Here is a 22041-nt window from a genome sequence, read left to right on the forward strand (position 1 = left end):
AAAACAATTTACCCACATAAATGTAACTATTTCTTCGTGACTTGTAATTCAAGTATACAACTAACAAGTTATATACAAAACTTTTTACATGTACTTGTTCAATAAATTATTCCAAAGGCATCCAATATTATTGTCGATGTAATTTTATTGCCGATTAAGATTTAAAAAAAAAATGTACTGTAATAATAATTAAAAAAAAAAAAAAAAACACAAATTGAGTCGTGAAATGTATGAATGATTTGTAACCACGTAGACACAAAATAAGGTTTGTAATCCAGGGTTAAAACGATAAAAGTGCCAAAATATTGAGTTGGACGAAGTGGTAGGTTATATATAACATAATAGGTTATAATATATAAAAGAGTAAATCCACTGACCCACTTACCAACAGATCTCTGAAACTATTAGGCATAGGACCTTGAGATCTTGTACAGTCCGCAGCAAAAAACCTGCAACATGAGCATGTAAGTTTATTGTGAAACGACGAAGTCTTTTGCTCCAAAATAAGTGTGCAGGGGAAGATGCCGAGGTTTCTCCTGCCGTGATTCGTGCCACTTAGACGTTATGTTGATTCCCTGCGCTGTTAGGCGTAGTTTCACAATAAACTTACATGCTCATGTTGCAGGTTTTTTTGCTGCGGACTGTACTAATGTTTTCCATGGGTCCTAGGCTGTAGATAAAAAGGGATTTTGCGAAACCATGGAATAAACAGGGAATAAAGGAGCCTTAATGGTATTTTGCCGTTCGCCAATCTCCGAAACGATCACGCACAGAATCTTGAAATTTTGTATAAATGCTCCCCTTGCACTTTAATGTTTAAATAAAACAATACTTTGTGAAATGCGACCCCTAAGAGGAAATAAGGGACTTTTAATATTTATTTTGTCGTTCGCCACATTTCCAAAACTATTAGGCGCAGAATTTTGTATAAATGTTTTTCTTGCACTCGAAGGCTCCCTTGTGGTAACATGGGTCGCTTACGCGCCTTTAGGATGTGAAACGCAGAGTCGATTTCCGGCGGGAACTCATGTAGTTTGGATCCCACATTAAGCTGCAGGTCTACGTCTCATATAGCCACGCTGCTTAACGTAACGTTAACAGTTCCTACATGTTCTGATTAAAAAGAAATCTCTGGCTTTCCATGTCTTTTTATAAGATTCCATGATTATATGCAATTCGTGTGAAAAAGAAGGCCTCTTCTCCCCATACAGCTTTTTTTTTTTTAACTGACTGCTTTTATATCCATATTTATTGTCACTATATTTTCATTTCTAAAAAAATACTCCACACTTGCCTACAAACAAGATTACGTATCTCTACATAAAATGCGTACAAATATGACCAGAACTTTTAAATAAAGAAAGGAGAACGGCAGTTTATTTGAATTAAAACTATTAAACTATAATTAAAAAACACGATTAACACAAAATTGTGACCAATGACTTTCGCGGCAGGGAGTTACAGAAATTTACGTCAATAAAGTCCTTTGTTCTTGCTCTAATTCAGTTCGGTATCAATAGCTTCCTCTTTTTCATCACTTTTCCATTTCAGGTGTATCTTCTGTTGCTTTAAGTCTCTCAGTTGTGCACCCAACATTCTCTTCTCAGCTTCCTTTTGTTGTTGTCCTCATTTACCTCTTTCTTCTGCTGGTGCAAATACCCCTCGTAGCATCTCTGAAGCCTTTCATATAAAGCGAAATCTTCTGGTGATTTGTATGGATTCAATGCTTATCAATATGCCTTTCTGTTGAAATAGTCTTTCCATGGCTATCTTCCACTAACAGAATACTCGTTGTTTGCACGGGGAGAATACATTTCATTTTGGACATAAAGTACTAATGTAGGCTGAATTTGGATTTAAATGGCATTGGAAGTGTTACTGTTCATCTCAGTGGCCCCGGAAACTATGGATTGACTAATATCGGTCATTTTCGATTAATTGTATATATATCTCCCCCTTCCCCAAGTTGCGGAGCTGAATTTGGATTAGACGGCATCGGAAGTGTCACTGCTCATCTCAGCAACCCCGAAAACTATGGATTCGATACTAATATAGGTCATATTCGATCATTTTTAAATATCTCCTCCTCCCCTAAGTTGCACCGTGAAAGTGAAATAGTTGCACCGTGAAAGTGAAATAATAGAAACAATCCCAGGCCCGAACATCATGTATGTGGCAAATTTGATCGAGATCGGTCGTGTGTGTCAATGGTTATTAAGTTTTATGTATATTTTATATATCTTCCTCCCTCCACCACGATGTACAGTCAAAGTGAAATGATTAAAACCATTCGAGGCTCGAACCTCATCTGTTAAAAATTTGATCGAGATCTGATCGAGTCCTTTCATTCTTGTATATGTTGCATTTTCATGCGAGAATGACAATACAAATTTTACTACCTTTTATGAATGTATTCTTCAGTGCCAGCAAGAAACTTGCTGCAAGCTGGGTCACATCCTAATTCGTTACAACTCTGAAGAATGAGGGAAGATATGCATTCTTTCTCCGAGCTTTAAGCATGCGCATCATCTATGATATCAGACACATGAAGTTCGTCTAGAAGATGAGAGAATCTCTTTTGACTTACATGGGGTGAATGCTCGTAACTTAGGATCTAACGAACACAGGACTTTAGCTGCTTTGAACTCTAAAGAATTACTCCGCTGAAGTTTGGTAATCATGGAAGTTTGGGTACAACAGCAGTAGTAAAAATTCCTGTTTCTGTTGCTTCCTAGTTACTGTTCCTATTTGTGACAGAAAACATCAGGCAGTAAATCCAATTTCAACATTTTTAATCACAAGACTTTCTGCTTCTGTTCCATCAACAATCAATATGCCTGTATCTGTCAATTTCAGCAATTCTGGTTTCATACATTGAATCATGAAATCTTGTAAAAGTTTTCTACAGCTTCAAAGACGATGGGGCCAACGGTCTTGGAAGTCTCAACCTACGCAGGAAGGGCTGACATTCAATGGCTACCATCTTGCAGAAAGCCAGTTTGTATTTTATAACTGGATCGCTTACTGCCTGCTTCAGCTGATGGTATTCGGCAGCTTTGTTTGTTGTAGAAATCTAATTACATAGTCCCAAATTTCTAGCACCCTCTGAAAAACAAATGGCATCTAATCAGCGGGCATCGCACAACTTCCAGGAAATTTTGTGTTTTATGCGAGCTCAGCAAACTTTTCTCGGCTATCTGGAGAGTCACTGAATAAGCAGTGCAAGAGACGTGGTAAGTTATACATATGCCAGTCCCCTGATTAATCATGCCATTAATCTGGCTTCACTTTACAGATAGTTCTGTCATTTTAAAATGTTCACCATTTATCAAAACAAAAACATCCGAAGAAACGTCAAATTTTCCCCTGATTTTTAATCGGTTTCCATGACTCTCTGATTTTCAGTTCATAGTAACCATGCCTAAATTCAAAGCAAAACAAATGAAATACCCTTGCGCGCTCTAAACTGTAGATACATCTTTTTGCGAAATACGATCTGTTGGGGTGGGGGAGGTAGTAAGGAGGTTGAATATTATTTTATTATTTTGACAGATTTCCGAAACTATTAGTTGTAATATCTTGAAATTTTTGTATACACGTTTTCCTTACACTCTTAGGTTGTAGACAGACACCATTTTACGGCCTCTAAGGGTGGATAGCGAGACTTGAACGATTCCCCCCCCCCCTACATCTCCGAAACTATTACGTGTCCCCCCCCCTACATCTCCGAAACTATTACGTGTATAGTCTTGAAATTTTGTATAAATGGTATAAATGTTCTCCTTGCACTCTATTTAAATATGTCTGTATGCGGAAGGGAGGCTTAAATACTTTTGCCGTTATCTAAGAAACTATTAGGCGTAGAATCTAGAAATTTTGTACATAAATATTTTCCATGTACCTAGACTGAGGAAATAAAGAAGATTTACAGGTCGAAAGTGAATCTTGAGCATTTTCTTCGACTTTTACCAATCTTTGGAACTCTTGGGCATAAGAACTTTGCACTTTGTACAAACGTTTTCCTTGAACCTTAGGCCGAGAGTGATATTTACGAGGAATGAAAGAAAAAGAAAAGGCTACAACTACAAAGTATAAGACTTTTATGTTATTCACTGTAACTTCATGAAAATTTATTTGTAGATTAATAACATATCTGCAGGTTTGAAGACTTCGGATTCTGATCATGTACACCCGAGAAGTGGATATTAAAAATGATGACTCGTCTGGAAAATTGGTGAAGAGTAGGAACAGGTCACCTGTGCGGTTCCTAGGGGGGAAAAAAAAGGAAAGAAAAAAAAAACTATACTTGCTGACATTCATAGGCAGATTGTAGATGTGTATAGGAAGGGCTAAATTTCACAGCAATTGTATAGGAAAGTGCTGTCATGCCTTCAAAGAAAGACGGACCAATGAAAACCCTGGACAACCTTTCTACAGTCCTGACCTAGCCCCAGTGACTAGGTCACCCTTTCACCTTTTTCCTGTTCTAAAGCAAAAAATGCCTTGCTACCATTATCTGGCATGTGATTATGTCAAAACCGCTGCCCCACGGTGGCTACGAGAACTTGACGCAGATTTCTATGCAAATGGTATACAAAACTGTATTTGCCGTTGTGATAAGCGGTTGAACAAAAACTGCGATTATATCGTGGACTATTGTTGAGTGCTTTCTATCATCAGGTGTGTTGATCTTCCAGCTATGTTTCACAAATAAACTATAATAGCCTTTGTCTCAAATAGCCTCGCTGCTGAACAAGACGTTAAACTCAAAGTCATAATTGGTTTTGTAACTGTTTTTAAATCATCGCTCGTAGAACGGAATGACACTCTACAGGGAAGAAAGGGAACCTTAAACTTCTATCAGATCTTTGGAACTCTCGGATGTAAAACCTGAAATTTTGTACGAATATGCTCACTAGATCCTAGACTGAAGATAGGATGAAGTTCTACGAAAAGTGAACCTAAGGTAACGGAGGACGAGACGTCGATTTAGACAGCCCCCCCTCCTTCTCAAAATCGTTTCGAAAATGGTGTCAATCGTTTGTGCATCGTTTGTGCAGAAATGTGCAACACAAATTTTCGTTTGTGCAACAATGAATAATAAGTTGGAACAAAAACAAAGTGGAAGCTGTCTAAACGTTGCCCCCACCTTGCCCAAATTGGTCGTAAATGGAGTCAATCGTTTGTGCAGAAATGTGCAACACAAATTCTCGTTTGTGCAAGAACGAACAATGAGCTAGAACAAAAACAAAGTGGAGGGGCTGTATAAACAGTAAAGCCTCCACCTTGTCAAAATTATCCAAAATTGGTGTCAATCGTTTGTGCAGAAACTTGAGAAAATTGGTGTTGCACATTTCTGTACAAACCATGCACAAACGTTTGAACCATTTCGATCAATTTTGACAAGGTGGGGTGGCTACTGTTTAGTCAGCCCCTACTTTGTTTTTCTTCTAGCTCATTGTTCATTGTTGCACAAAAGAGAATTTGTGTTGCACATTTCTGCACAAAAGCTTAACTCCATTTTCCACCAATTTGGGCAAGGTGGGGCTAACGTTTAGACAGCCCCCACTTTGTTTTTGTTCTAGCTCGTTGTTCATTGTTGCACAAACGAAAATTTGTGTTGCACATTTCTGCACAGACAATGCAGAAACGATTGTCACCATTCTCGACCAATTTTGACAAGGTAGGGAGCTACCGTTTAGACAGCTTCCACTTTTTTTTTTTTTTTTTTTTTCTAGCTCATTGTCCATTGTTGCACATTTCTGCACAAACGATTGATACCATTTTCGAACAATTCTGAAAAGGTGAGTGGGCTGTCTAAATGGACGTGAGGAGGAGGGGAGTTGGCTTGGACTGTTTGTCGCTATTCACTCTTCTTCACTCTTCACGCCAGGCAACTGGAAATTTATAAAAATATTTCCCTCCGTCTCTTGACTACGGATAAGTTTAGCGCTTTTCTTTATTAGTTTAAAAGTTACAATGAGGTTTCAAGATAAATTATCCATGCTATATATGCGTTTAAATATGACGTATCATTTAAAGAAGAATTTTAGAAAACCTAAAAATGGATCAAAAGATTGCGATGTTGATTAGTTTTTGTATCCGGCGCTACAAAATTTTTGAATGGTCCCTACATCGAATTTTCGTATTTACTACGGAATAAAAACATCATACTGAGTTAAATGATGGTTTGGGTTTGGCTACAATATATGTAGTCCTCCAGACGTAAGGCCTGTAAGAAAAATTTTGATTGAAATATATTCGATATTTTGATCCAAATTAAAATAACACGTGAAATAATCTAATAATAGCGTTATTTTTTAGAACACGTATACATCTATACACTACATACTCGCAGAAAGACTAAGAATTCGAGTCACAGATATTTTACTGTCGAAGTGTGACGAGGAGATAATACAAACAATTAAACAAGAACACACAAAATCCAATCGAATTGTCAATCCTCAGCTATTTTGTGTCATCGCACAACGGAACGTTTAGCTCCAAACTTTTGTTCTGATGAAACAGGAAACAGTTTTACTTACTCCTGGATCATTTGAAGCTGTTCTGCGTAATTTCTTAGAGCTTTCAGTGGACTGTCTGCCTTTTTCATGACTTCCTGCCATTTTTTGCAATGCTTAGGAAGATGGCGGTAGAACTTCTTTAAATTGGAATAAACGTCTTCCATTTTAGAATTGTTGCCTCATCCACACAATTCTGAAAAGAAGGAAATAATAATAATATAACAATGAAGTAGAAAATGTATGTTACTATTTATCTGAGAATATATATATATATATATATATATATATATATATATATATATATATATATATATATATATATATATATATATATATATTTCAACTATTTATACATTAATTTAACGCATATTCCTATTTTCTATACACAGAAAGCAACTAAAGTTTTACTCATTTATGAGAACATATATTAAAATCAGGGTTGGCTGTTTTAAACCAGATGTTGTTTTTTTTTCAAAATAAATAAATAAATAAAAATTGTTTAAACCAAAAGAAAGAATAAGAAACGAACAATGCTTTAAATCGTGTGAACTTTATGATGATGTTTCCACATATCAAATCATCTGCATTAGTTTTATCTCCTTTTCACCTTTTAATCAAGGCGTCCCATTTTCAATCCTCGGTCGAACCACAACCTTTCTTTCAAATTTAAGTGACACTTTATGTGAGTCTTCTCATTGATAACCTCTGTATTACATAAGGATGTTCAAATCAAACCCATCAAATTGCATATTTCTGCTTGCCTGAATGCCTGTTTTTTATAAAGAAACAAAGTTGCTTAAATATATGGATAGAAATTGGCAAAATTTATCAACTGCCTACGTAGTTTCCAACATTAGCTTTGATCGGACTTTCTTTTAGTTTTATTGAATGATATCTACATACTAAATTTGTAATTTAATCCCTCAGTTTTAACGCACTGATTATAATACGTTTACCTTAAAAGTTTACATAAGAAGCAATAACGGGATTTTCCCAATGACTAAGGCGGAAGTTTCCCGATTTATATATAATGATTTCATTTGTGCAAATGTTTATCTTTTTGTCCTTCTGAAATGACTCTTGACGATTATATTACAAGTATGTGAAGATCAGTACAATGTATTTTTATCAGGAGTGCTTCGTGAGTGAGTCAGCAGACTCATCGTATTTGTAGCCAAATAGTCCCGGTGTGAATCTAAATGGAGGACAATTTATTTCGGCTGTAAGCCGAGAAGCAGTTTGGATTCCGCTTTAAGCTTATGTGACTCCTTCCAGCACAATCCTGTTGTTGCATAATACACCAAGGCAAAACAAACTTATTTCTGTCCATATGTAATACTAGCAGCGTTCACCCCGCTTCGCTGCGGTCACCCCGGAACGCAATAAACTTTGTTACTTAGATAATTTTTACTTTTTCGCTTTCAAGTGATATGATAAAAACCATAGAAGATTGCAGTAAATCTTAACATTATATCGCCTGTCATTTATGTTAACCCGCCCCGCTTCGCTGCGGTCATCCCGGTGCTGGCATATTGTAAAAGTGTCTGTAAAAATAAGCAAATCAATTAAAAAATTTTAAACAGAAGATTCAAGCTATTTTCCGCTGTATATCGCCTGTCATTTATGTTAACCCGCCGAGTGACACGGTCATGCGGGTTGCATATAAATACGTTTATTTTTACCTATGATGAACTAATAACAAAGGATTTGTACGTTATGGACACTTGAATGGTCAATTATCTCAAGACACTGGTAATTAAAAATTAAAGTGATATGATAAAAAACATCTAGGGTCCAAATCCTAATAACCCCCCAAAAATGAAAGAAATTGGTTCAGCCGTATTAGCGTGATGAGCGGACAAAATTTTGTACGTTCTCTTTTATATATATAGATAAACACATAGAGCAAATCATTTAAACCAAAAAAACGGGTTTAAACCAAAAAAGAACAGGTATTTTGGTCTTTTCGGGAAAAAAATATGTTTTTTGTCAACTCTGATTAAAATAAAACTATACTTTTCGTTTACACTCATTTGAGGTATTGACAAACAAGTATAAATACTAACCTACAAATTCAGTTTGTACAATGTATATAATGAAAGATGAATGATATAGCGGAAGGCATCAGGAGAAATCTTTATTGAGCGTGTTTCACGTTGATAGATAAATCAAACATTACAATTACGTGATGAAGAATTGTAAAATATATACATACTAGCGGTGGGCACAAAAACCGGTTTCTAGTTTTTAGAAAAATGAGATGAAATGAAATTTTTGAGTTTTATGCCGGTTAGACTAAAGGAGACGGTGATAATGAGAAATGAATGAAATGGTGTAACGAAGAAAGTGGGAGGAAACGGGAGAATCCCGAGGCAACCCACGCACACGGTGTTTGTCCACCACAAAGTTCACATGGCGGGAGCAGGATTTGAACCCGGGACCCCATGCACCAGAGGTGAACGCTCTATCACTGAGCCACCCGGCCCCTAGTTTTTAGAAGAATCAAATTGGCTTTAAAACTTTCGAGAAGTCTGTTTTTTGATAACTGGTTTGCCTTTCCATGAAAATAAGTTTTTTTATTATCAAAATCTGTTTCAGTTTACTATCAAAACTTGGTTCGGTTTTCTATCAAAAGCAGTTTCGGTGAAAAACAACCGATTTTGAAGAAAACTGAAATGTCGGTTTTTCCGATCTCTAATGCTTATACATAAATTTAGTTAATGTATATACACCAGAAGTATAGTTCAAAGAAAGAATCCCCTCAAATAACCGTACCTACTAAAAGTGGGCAGTTGCATATAAAATATAAACATTGAAGGCATTTGTTTATTGCAATAAAGAAAGGAGTAAACTTCGTTAGTTTGTATCTCACGAAAATAACATTTCATAAAACTTAGATGGTTTCATTATATATTTCTGAAAGAAATTTGCCAAAGTAGAAAGAGTAGAAAGAGAAGAAAACTATATATAAAAAAGAAACGAACTAATTACACATAGCGTAATGCACAAGGTTGTAATACGGCTGCGATGTAACCCTTCCTATTTTCATTTTTAACGATCTCCTTCCAAAAATATAATTAATATACCACTCTTTCAATATTTAAGTGGCCCCGCGTAGTGCAGTTGCTAACGCTCTCGCCTTCGGTGCGAGTGGTCCTGGATTCGATTCCCGGTAGGGACACTCGGTCGAAAAAGTGTAAAATGCTTTTTCAGGCTATCCACCCTGAATGAGGGTTTCCTGGGTTTTCCTTATTTCTCAGGCAACTGCCGGGATGGTACATAACATACAGGTCCCAGGCCGCTTTCTTCCTTGTCTTTCCCTGGATAGTATGCTCGCCGAGGGGCGTCATCCCTCAAACGTGACGGGTTAAATGGCCACAGATGCCGAAAGAACAAAAATCTAAAACCTAACCTAAGCTAATCTTTTAATATTCAAATAATTAATTTCAATTCATGCACGTTTACGAGTAAAACAACTAAAAGCATTACAAAATGACACACAATTATAACATCGACTTCCGACAAACAGTAAAATAAAATAAAACTACTTGTTAACCGTATTTCATGAACATGTAACTCTCACAACCACCAGACAGACAACAGACAACTCGACGGCGAAAGTGCAAGACCTCGTTTCTCCCTTTTTATATATATATATATATATATATATATATATATATATATATATATATATATATATATATGGAATTTTAGATTTTGTTTGCATTCAATTCCCCACATCTGAATCTACGTGTGTGCAAAACCTCATAAACGAAAACCCAATAAAAACGTAAAAACTAACTTTTTGAAACCTTGTATCGCATTTCTTGTGGTAAAAGCAGAACGATTTTACTACTCTCCTGAAAAGTTTGGTTTTGCACTTTCGCCGTCGATTTATCAAACAGCAACATTACGTCACCAATCATAAAGCTTAAAAATCAGTAATCGCCACAGAAAAGTGTATATACAACCAATTCACTGTCAACCAAATCAAAATGCACTCTCTCCAAATACATGTTAACTTGGGATAAACACATTCTCAGTGAAATGAGGAAAGCAATATAAATCAATGGGTAAACACCAAACGACTTCCAAATTGAATTTCTCTTAACATGAACAAGTTAATGAGGGATAAACTACGGTCAGGGTGTCCATACAATTTGGGCAAAAAAATTCCCTGACTTTCCATGACCAAAGTTCCAGATTTCCCTGACCACTGCATAATTTAAGAATATAGGAAAAAATGAAGATACCCTAGTCTCCACCATTCCCATAGCTGGCCTTGTTCTATCTCCACTTCTATTTCTTTTTTTCGATTTCCTTTAATCCAAAAGAACATAAATTTACAAACATATGCATTAGATTGATAGTGATTACATATTACACAAAATGTAAAGTTACAAACGAAAGTGTGCAGTATACAGAGACTTAAGATATGGAAAAAAAAAAAAATTAGACATTACATGTTTACACATTATAATACCAATTACAAAGCATTATAATACTGCTTATAAGTTCTCAACAATGAGATTTTTGTTTATTGAAAGAAACACTTTTAACAAATGCGTTTCCGCAAGAGAAGACAAAACACAGCTTCATAAAAGACCATAAGTCAACAAAGTCCTTCTCATTTCCTAAGAGAAGTAAAAAAAAAAAATCATCAAGTTCAATACTGTCCCTGTCCTTAGCTATGAAATCATTAAATCCTTAAATCCTTAAGTCTGAGGTTTTACTGTGAGCTGAAGATACTGTTTCTTTGTGTTCCCAATTATTAGTCCAGATACCTTCTTGACACCATGCAATTCTTCTGGAACAGCATCTACTCTTTCCAGCCCCTAGCTAGGCTGTGCAAAATAACTTTAGGGTCAAAGCATGATAATCCTAGAGCAAGATGCGATATCAAAGGTCTTCTTTCTTTCCGCTTTTCTATCATACTCAAAAAATTTCCGTTTAAATCGCAATATCTAGAAGTAGCTTTCCATCTGGATTGTCAACTGTTAGTGTATTCTGAAGTTCCCTTAGAAAACTTAGTTTTACATTGGGGCCGTCCATTGAAACCTGCAACATATTTTCTCAAGGCAGCTAAAGACCTTTGGTGAATACTCGAAGTACACCACACGGTCATAGCAATTCTTCAAGTCTTCCTCCAAGCACTTTCAAAAATAAGGGGCTAACCCATGGTTCATGACATAAGATGCTTTAGTTATATTAGATGAGAAGTTCTGAGCAATTTTGTTGTCACGAAAGAGACTCCTAAAAGTTGAAGAACTTCCATCACATGAGTTCAAAGACATATGTCCAAGGACAACCTCCACTCCCCCATACGATCTCTGCTGATGTAACATCATCATCATTCACGGTGAATGCCTATACATGTGTCTGCTGCAATACTGGAACAGGTTTAAAACCACAGTCTGATACCGGTAACAAAATCGCTGAACTCCCAGGACGTGAACTAGTTGATGGTGAAGGGACAGAACATACGTTACTTTTTTGTTTAGTGTAAAATGAAATGTTTGGCTCTGAAGATTTAAGTGGCACATCCTTCTGGTGTTTTGTGTCCTTTGCATGAGATACAACAGCAGTTTTCCCCATGTTACTTAGTTTAAAAGAGTTAAAGCATAACTTTGCAATATGCATTAGATGGGTCCCCTGGAACCACATCCAACTATCTGGCAAATTGTGGATACAGTTTACCACTGCTCACTGAATGTATACTGCTTAGCCATACTAGTCCTTGGTTGTTCTTGAAATCTGGAAAATAAATAACGAATTTTAGAATCAAAAGAAGTTAATTAATTTAATCTCATAATTATTCGACGTTATACAACACATGCTAGAAGAATCTTAAAACAAATACCCTCTCAATTTCACAACCTGCCTTCTTACTAGCACCTATTTTTAAATTAACAATGCAAGTTCCGCGATATTCTACACACAATACACTTTTAATAATGGCTGGATATAAAAGCAAAACTGCCAGGATGCAGCTAGATGTGTTTTCTCAGAATACTAGTTCCAACAACTATTTCAGAGAACACTGTCTCCCTCAATACCATCAATGGGAACACCACTTTTTACATCCAGTAATCCAGAAACAGTAAACAAATTAATACTTACTGTTTTATAAATTCAATAATTGAACAATGGACCTAAAACGACCAATCTGACCAATCTGCCATTTCCCTAATACATTTCTTTTTCCCTGACTTCCACTGACTAATCATGTGGACATCCTGTACGGTACTAAAAAGTTACTCTCTCGAAGCATGTGTTCACCACTCTTGGGAAGTAACGTAACGGAAGTACCGCGTTACTTGTAACGCATTACTTTTTAAGTAATGATTCTTAGTAACGCGTTACATTTTTTCCAAAGTAACTGTAACAGTAAAGCGTTACAAATTTTTACGTAACGTACCTAGCTTGCGTTACATTTCGAATGAGTAACTATATATATATATATATATATATATATATATATATATATATATATATATATATATATATATATATATATATATATATATATATATATATATAATATTTGGAAACAAATGTTTCTTTCCTGTAAGTAAATTTCTCAGAATGGAGGAATGAAGCATGAACTACGTCAGTGACAGACAGACATTCACCGACTCCCAGAGAAACAGATATGATCTTAGTGGCACTTGCTGTTTTTGGAAGATGAGGATAACCTCAGAGAAATCACGTGTACTGATTGCAAACACCTGGAAAATTTTGTCATTGATGTTGAAGTTCAAATCAATACATTCAGTGAGTGAACTGCGAGTGCAATGGTAGTGTAGTTTACTTTGGTTGGTATTGTTTTTATGAAGATGGAGAACGAAAATATCTTACCGTTCGAACATTTGAAAACATACTTTTTCTTAAAGGTGAGGATGATGGTGGATATAATTTAAAAGTAAAGTGTCTGACGTGTCCTGGCGGGAAATATTTATCAACAGGCAGGAGTTCGTACACAAATTTGAAGTTTTTTTCTTTTTATTATTATTTTTTATTTGAATTTCTAGAGTAGACCGAAACAGCACACACACAAACATTTGGGAACAAGGTACTGTCCAAATGTTAATAACTTGTTTACGCGTGCTCTTATTAATATTATATTAATACTTTATTCTTATAAGTGCTATTCTGTTTATGCTTATGGAGACTTTAGAAGTTGCAGTTTCTTCATGGAAAAAATGTTTCAATTGCAACAAAGTAAGAAAAAAGATAAGATTTCATTTTCTCAAAAGATTAAATACAGAAATGTATATTGAGTGTAGATGAAGTAGGAAGTGTAGTATGTTGATTAGTTATCGTGACAATGGCATAGTGATTTTCTAAAATATACTCTTTCAACTAGAATAAGTAAATTTTAAATTAGTCAAAACTTTGATGTAAAAAATATTATAAATTCTTTTACAGGATATGATTATCCTTATATCTCAATAATTAAGAATCATAATTAATATAAATATTTTTTAGTTTTCAAAAAAAAAAAAAAAAAAAAAAAAAAATATTTGTCAATAACCATGTTTACATTACGCTACAACAACTGCAAATAGTGCAACATGCATTTTTTTTTTTTTTTTTTTGTACGCGTAAACTGCAACGACTTTTCATCACTTCTTTTACATGAATATGGGTACAACAAGAGTGCAACTTGTATACAAAATGCGCAGAAACTTCAAGGGTGCAAATCGTGCACATTTCTCATACGTTTTGTACACACTTTGCACTCTTCCTGTCGTACACACATATATATATACATGTAAGACAAGTGATCACAAGCAGGGTTTGAAAAAACCCGGGCTTTTTTGAAAAAGCCCAACCCACCTGGGCCCATATGGGTTTTTTCGGGTATTTTCGGGTTTAATTGGGTTTTTTCGGGTTTAATCGGGTTTTTTCGAAATATTTCAATGTCTTTGGGGTAAAAGTGTTAAAAGGTGATTTATATTTCATTGTCACAACTTGCAACTATTTTCTATTCATTGCCGTTTTGTAAAAAGGGCCGCCATTTTGAAATTTTACATTTGATCGCCGAGAAAATCTATACAGCAAATTTAACATATCTTGTGCTTCCACCGTCAAAATTTCAACTTAAAAGACTGAAAATTGCGCTTCGTAGCGTAGATACTCGTTGTTTTAAAAAAATGACCGCCATTTTGACATTTTACGTTGGTATGCCGCCAAAATCTATACAGAAAATTTAGTGTGTCTCGTGCGTGTACTCTGAAAATTTTAACTTAAAAGGCCGAAAGTTGTACCCTGCAGTGTGTGTGGTAGAGGCAGACATACGAATTGAGTTGATTTTGAGTTTAACGTCCCTTTCAGCAGCGAGGCTATATGAGACGGGACCTACTGATTAAAGTGGAATCCGAATTACATGAGCTCCCTCCGGGAAGCAATCCCAGGTCAATCACGCCGAAGACGCGTACACTAACCGCTTAGCCATGAAGGATCTCGGCAGACAAATGAACAAATGTAGATCAAGTCATCCAGAAGCCTGACTGACGTTCGCCAAATATGAATACCAAAAGGGGGTCTATTAATTTAAAACAAAGATACAATTCATGTTGTATGAAATAAATAAATGTTTCAAAATGCCTTACATGAAATTAACATCTTCCAGCGTAAATAAACCTGCCATATTTTTTCCATGAGAATAGGGACACCTCAGATTCTCCCCCCCCCCCTCAACTTTCCAACACAATGAATTGAACTATAGTCTGGTTAAGAACAAAGTGTAATAGGCCGCGTGGCTCAGTGGTAGAGCGTTCACCTCTGGTGCATGGGATCCCTAGTTCGATCCCAGCTCGCGCCAAGTGAGCTTTGTGGTGGATAAACACCTTGTGCGTGGATTTTCTCGGGATTCTTACGTTTCCTCCCACTTTCGTCATTCCGTCATTTCATTCATTTCTCATCATCACTGTCATCTTGAGCATAGCTGGCATAACCGTGAGACTAAAAGTAAAAGATTTCATTTTATTTATTTTATTTATTTTTTTTTTTTTTTTTCAAGAATATAATTGGCGAAAGTTCACTAAGCAGCAGCTGCTTTTCTCTCTTCGTACCCTGCAATTAATTGTATGGACTAAAGATGCCTAAAAACTTAAGATGTGCTATAAAAATGCTTTACAGGAAAACAATATGCAAATTATTTAAATCAGTGGTACAATCTACCTTCAATATTCTTCACGCGTTTAGCAATATTTATTTACATGGCTGTATTTGCCAAAATTACGTTCGTCAGTTTAATCTGATGAAAAGCTGATTTTTCTCCCTGTATCGTGTGTAATTGTCAGGACCAGATTTACATTTTTCTAAGACCTGGAGCAAAGCACAATTTTGTGCCTCTAGCCTCTGAAAAAGATTATAATTCTTGTTAACTTATCTAATGTGTTGCTGGAGAACAGGTCAGCCATCTTCCCTGTGTTTGTAAATGTAGAAACACTCAAAGCCTTTTTTTTTTTCTTTCTTAATGTTCCGGAGAGTATCCGAGTTTCCATCAAGTTCAATGGAAAAAGTAGCATTGCAAATTTCACTCGCTATCAAGTCGAACAGGGTGGTGTAATAACTTCCTCCGAACTGCTACATGCAACAGCGTACTGTTCATTCACTAATTACAGGATTCCCAGCCAATGTCAGAATTTTTTGTTTTTCACTTTTCGAATAAGCTGATATTGTTAGCAGAAATGTAACGGAGTTAAAATATGGACATTTCCCTGTCCCGACTAAATTTACGGGACGTATAGCAGGCTTAAGCGTAAAATAAATAGTTTTATTGTTGAAGTATTCATTTCCGATCCTTCTGCGTTTAATTCGGGAATTTCCCGAGCACTTCTTTCACGGCATGTACATCAAAACTTCCACTAGTACGGAAATTTGAACTCAGCACTTGAAATAGTAAGCGTTACATAGTCTTCGGAACCCCGAGCATTAAGCTTCTTAAATCTGACAAGAATTTTTACGCTATTGCTGGTGTTGATTCTACAGAATGCTTATTTGAAGAGTAGCAACAAATGACCGAACTAAACCGTTATTGTTCAACCAGATTTTAGTTGAAAAAACTTGCGTTTTAGAACAAAGGTAAGAAATAATACTAATAGTTTTACTAATGTATTTACATATGTACTGTTAGTACCGGCACCTATGACCTTAAACCCGTCAAACGTATGAGTGACAACGTCCCTCGGTGTCGCCGAGTCGATGAGCACACTATTCACGGAAAATATTTTCTAAAGTAAAAAATTACTTATTTTACTTCAAAAGGCTATAAGCATAATCCATACATTAAATTGTTCTATAACTATCTCAAGCTAAGGTAAGTTTAGTTTTTTTTTTTTCTTTCTTTTTTAATTCATTTAGTGCATTCAGAGCTTTATAAAGGTCTTATGTTGAATGTTGTTGTATACCTTAATGTGAAAGCCTCTAATTCGTCCAAGGAAAGTCTAAAATCTGATAAAAATCACTTACAATGTGATTACCTTAGTTGTACCAATAATATACTAACAAATAAGTCAAAAACCCAGGTGGGCTTTAAAGTGGGTTTTTTCAGGTGGGTCCAACCCGAAAAAACCCGTGGGTTTTTTCGGGCTGGGCCCACTTGGGCAAACCCTGATCACAAGTCGATGTAGCTTACGCGTACAAAAAGTGAACATTTTATTTACTTCGCATTACAGCATTTCAATAATAGCGCATATTGTATACGCGCTATATAATATATATTACTGTGGAAATGTTTGATGGGTGCCATAATTGACGATACACAGTAAGGGGTTAATATGAATAAACTGTGACTGATGAGCAGGCCAGTTTTGTTACTAGAAAGAAGAAGAAGAAGAAGAAGAAGAAGAAGTAGTAGTAGTACTAGTAGTAGTAGTAGTAGTAGTAGTAGTAGTAGTAGTAGTAGTAGTAGTAGTAGTAACAACAACAACAACAGAAGGAGGAAGAGGAGGGGGAAATTAAAACAATAAGATTATTTTTAGATATTCAAAGTTTCGGACCTAAAAGTAACGCGTTACATTTTAAGGGAAAGTAAAGTAATTTGTAACGCGTTACATTTGTACAAGTAACTTACCCAACACTGGTGTTCACACAATAACAAACCTACTCAAAAAGTAGGAGGTGCAAGTTAAGCAGTAGATGTCGATGACACAATAATATAAAGTATTTTAGCTCCCCCCGTAACACCAACTTTCGCCTTGGTGTTATTATGCAACAACCGGTTTATGCTGGAATGGGTCACTTACGCATAAAGCGGAATCCAAACCGTTTCTCGGCTTACATTCGAGAGAAATTGTTATTCATTTGAACTCGAAACCAGGACTAATTGACCACAAATGCGATACGTATGACGACTCACTCACGAAGGACTCCTGATAATAATACATTGTACTGATTTTACATACTTGTTAATTTAATTGACACGAGTCATTTCAGAAGGACATAAAGATAAGCAGTTGCATAAGTGAAACCATTATACAGAATTAGATACGGACAATTTCAAAATACTGTAGAGTACAGAAGAACTAATTTAGTCCAAGTTAGTTCACTACGACTTTTATTAGTCATAGTTAAAGAAATATGACAACTTGATTTGCATATCAGTGAGAAAAGTGAATAAAGATGCGAATTATTTGAGTCCACTTTGGCTCTGACCCATTTATACATAAACAGATAGCAAAGATGCTTCTGATTTCAATAAATGCCTTTCGTATGACCCCTCCCCCTGTCGTATGACAAAAAAAGTACACCATTTCGATGTATTTTATCAACAGTAAACATTATTAAAACGAAACAATATTTAAGGTTTTATTTGATTGCAATTGCTTAACAAGAACAAACTATAAAGAAAATCACAAAAGAAACATTCATAAACTTATATTTGAAAAAAAAAAAAATCTGCTTTTGTAGTATAATCTCTGATTAATGAATGGGGAATTTAGGTCTGAAAATAATACGAATAATATACGGGAGTGAAACGTAATAACCAACAAATGTGTCTTCATTAAGATTTTATAAACAGTTACACTTTTACGAACATTTTGCGTTTTTTGATTTAAACCAGTCAACCTTGCAATAAATATTTAATAATTTAAAAATGCCAACGTAACACATCAACATTGTAAGGTACACTTGTAAAGTAATGGAGTACGTACAATTGTAAGTAATGATATACATTTTTGTAGCCCACATGTAAGCTCTTAAAAATTAATATGATTTAGTTGAATATTTTCCGAAAAGTAGCCCCATATTATTAACCAGCATTACGAATTTTGATATTTGAACAATTGTTTGGAGCAGCTTTCCAACTTCACCAGTATCATGAACAGGTCTTCTCGGGCTAGCAGCCAGGTAAATACTGTTATATCTTGCGACGTTTCGAGGGCTGACATCGTCCTCATCGTCAGGCGAATATGATGGTGCAATGGAGTGTATGGAATATATATAGTCATGTATGTATGATTGGACTCTTCTGATTGGTGCTTGAAATGGCGGGATATGATTGGTGTCCATGTTTTACTCAGTTGGAATCCTGTGTCTCTGTTAAGGTTCGTTTTTTCTTGTGTGATTGCAACGGCTTCTTTTATCCTCCTGTCTTGAGTGAACTCTTGAGCATATTGCTATTATTTCGGCATCTGTAAATAAAATCTTATGTTACTGTTTGCTGCTATGTTCAGCCAGTCCGGATTTTTCTGGTTGGTTTAGTCTGATGTAACTGTTGTGTTCTTTGCATCTGGCTTCGATGGTTCGTCCTGTTTGTCCAATATATGACTTACCACATTCACATGGAATGCGGTAAACTCCAGGAGTTCGGAGGCCCAGGTCGTCTTTGGTTGATCGTATTAAGTTTATTTTTGCTGGAGGCTTGTGTATTGTCCTAATGTTGTACCTGGCAAATTGTCTGCTGAGCTTTCCAGAAGTGTTCCCGGTGTATGGGAGGCAGATTGTGTTCTTCATTCACAGTTTCTTCTGCACTTTTGTCCTTGTTGTCAGTCACCATTTCAACCACCAATCAGAAGAGTCCAATCATACATACATGAGAATACATATTCCATACACTCCATTGCACCATCATATTCGCCTGAAGATGAGGACGATGTCAGCCCTCGAAACGTCGCAAGATATAACAGTATTTACCTGGCTGCTAGCCCGAGAACACCTGTTCACAATACGTCGCCAGGAAAGCTTCAATAGACACTTCACCAGTATCAATTGAGAATTATCATAAAAAACCAAATCACTCGGTGTAGCAGCCCTTTTGTGGGCCCGAGGCGCTCCAATGCCATCTGTTACCGACCAGATAAACTACGAACAGCGTGGTCAGCGCGCTGCGACTCCCTACTTCTAATGCTTATCACGTGTACCAGAAGTGGCCGTCACGTTTTCCATGTGATTGCCCAGTTTGACTGACGACGCTGGGCGGACGCCGAAAGTTTGATACTGGTGACCAGCACCGGCCTGAAATCGAACCCAGGACCACGCGGACATGAGTCCAATAGACTAAGATGTCCCTGTATTATCCTAAGAGCCAATGCAAATATTGGTCAATATTTTACAGAAGGGTCCACACATTAAGGACATAAAATGTATGTTAATTTAGAGTGGATTAGGCCATGGCACGGTTAGAAAGAGTAGAGTATGATAACATATGTGAGGGTAGGCTGCATCTGGAACTCTTTTGTAAAACTTTATCCCAAATATTTTAAAAAGAATATATCTCTGGTGAAAAAATAAATAAATAAATAAATAATAATTCCAACAGATGTATAATCATTTTTATTAAACTATGGTTTTTTAGCTTGCATGAAATCAACTACCAGACACTTATCTTTCAGCCTTGTGTTCTGCAGAAGATCGGCCAACAATAATGACACAAAAATGTGTATAAATACAGTGTGAGCATATGCTATAAAACACGAACCGGTGCAGGTGCAGAACATTCCGTCAAAATAAAGAACATTCTTCAAACGATTCCCTAAGACATTCAGGTCTGCTACCTTAGCTCGTGCTCAAATAATTGCGTAGAATAATAACTTGACAGAATGTGTTACCCCTTCCAGGTATAAATACGTGTCCTGACGTACGTCATAAAAATGCTTCACGGAGAAACACAAACTACTTGTGCTAGTGGCTGCTAAAAGCGAGGATGTTATGTAACCTAGTCAGAGGAGGTGTAGCAGTCGGAGCGATGAAAAGCAGTGCGCGGGGGTACCTCTATAGGGAGTGGACGCATCAGTGACGGAGGGGATGCGCATAAACAAGGTTAGTGATTTAAAAAAAAAAACACTAGATATCACATAAAAACATACAGGTTAGATCATTAGTGATTGTTTCATACAGTTTCACATTAATAGCTCTATACTTTTAAACATGAAATAGAAGTTCCCCACATCGTTTAGAAATACTCCCCCGGTAGAAATTAGGAGATAAGTTCTGTTAAGTACCGCCAAGCCAAATCTTACCTAACCTATTCACAAGTCACTTTTGTCATGTTGAAAAGCTTGCTGGAGTTAACGAAATAAATGCCGAACTTAGTATTTTCTACAGCTCTTACTTATTTCAATCCTAATGTGATCCTTGTAATAGTTTGAAACACCATTTCACTTGTAAACGTAAAATACTTGTTTCCTACATTATCCAGAATTGATCCGATATTCATTAATATCCTATACTAACCTTTTCGATGCAGTTTAAGAATAGTCCATCAGATTAAAAAAAATAAATAAATAAAATAAAAAACATGTCACTTTTCTTGTTTTAAATGACTCTTCAGAACGTTGACACTGTTACTAACCTGGTGCATATCCAAATCCTTGCGTACAGATTAATAATATGCATGCAAAGTGCATTAATAATATACATGATTACGCGCTATCCTATTATTCGCTATTATTTCAACATAAAAAAAATGAAGCTGTCTCTTACGGTAAGAGTTGCATTTATGAGCGCAGATTTACTTTACAAGGACTGGTGTACATCACTGTCAAAAAAAAAAAAAAAAAAAAAAATCAATCTGACTACTAACTCGCCATCACATGCTTTTGCCTGCTCATCGTGTGAATTGAAAGACACAAACCAACTTGTGTTACGTAGTAACTAAAAAAAAAAGTATCTAACCAAGTCAGCACAGGGGTCACGCGCAGTAGTACGTCCGCGATGGAGGGTATTCTCATAAACCAGCGTGTAGGCTTACTTTTGGCGCACCACTCGAAATAATTGTTGAAAAATTATAATCTTTCAGTACGTTTCTTCTTATTGTCTACAAAATGATTTATGCTGGGCGACATGAAAATATTTCACTTGGCATAGATAAAATTCAAGGGTGTCATCAGAAGTAATTGTTGAAAATTAACAATTATTTCAGGATTTCTGTATAAATATGGCGTCCGGATGTAGACACAAAAACTACAGTTAAAAACACAAAGCAACCTGTGCTAGGTGGCCACTAAAAAGCATGAGCTGAGATGACTTTAAGTTTAACGTACCTTTCGGCAGTGAGGCTATACGA

The 22041-nt window shown here is 36.0% G+C and overlaps 1 protein-coding gene across 1 annotated transcript in view; it reads right to left on the reverse strand.

Moving 5' to 3' along the window:
* LOC145676101 (uncharacterized) overlaps positions 1–22041 on the reverse strand; it is a 52944-nt gene that overhangs the window by 27288 nt on the left and 3615 nt on the right. Inside the window, exon 2 of the mRNA XM_081746989.1 lies at positions 6546–6717. Within this exon, the coding sequence (XP_081603115.1) occupies positions 6546–6688 (143 nt within the window). The 5' untranslated portion in view covers positions 6689–6717. The remainder of the gene's footprint in view (positions 1–6545; positions 6718–22041) is intronic.

The sequence above is a fragment of the Thermobia domestica genome, chromosome 18 (genome assembly GCF_964235325.1).
Source record: "Thermobia domestica chromosome 18, izTheDome1.hap1.1, whole genome shotgun sequence".
In the NCBI taxonomy this organism is placed as follows: Eukaryota; Metazoa; Arthropoda; class Insecta; order Zygentoma; family Lepismatidae; genus Thermobia; species Thermobia domestica.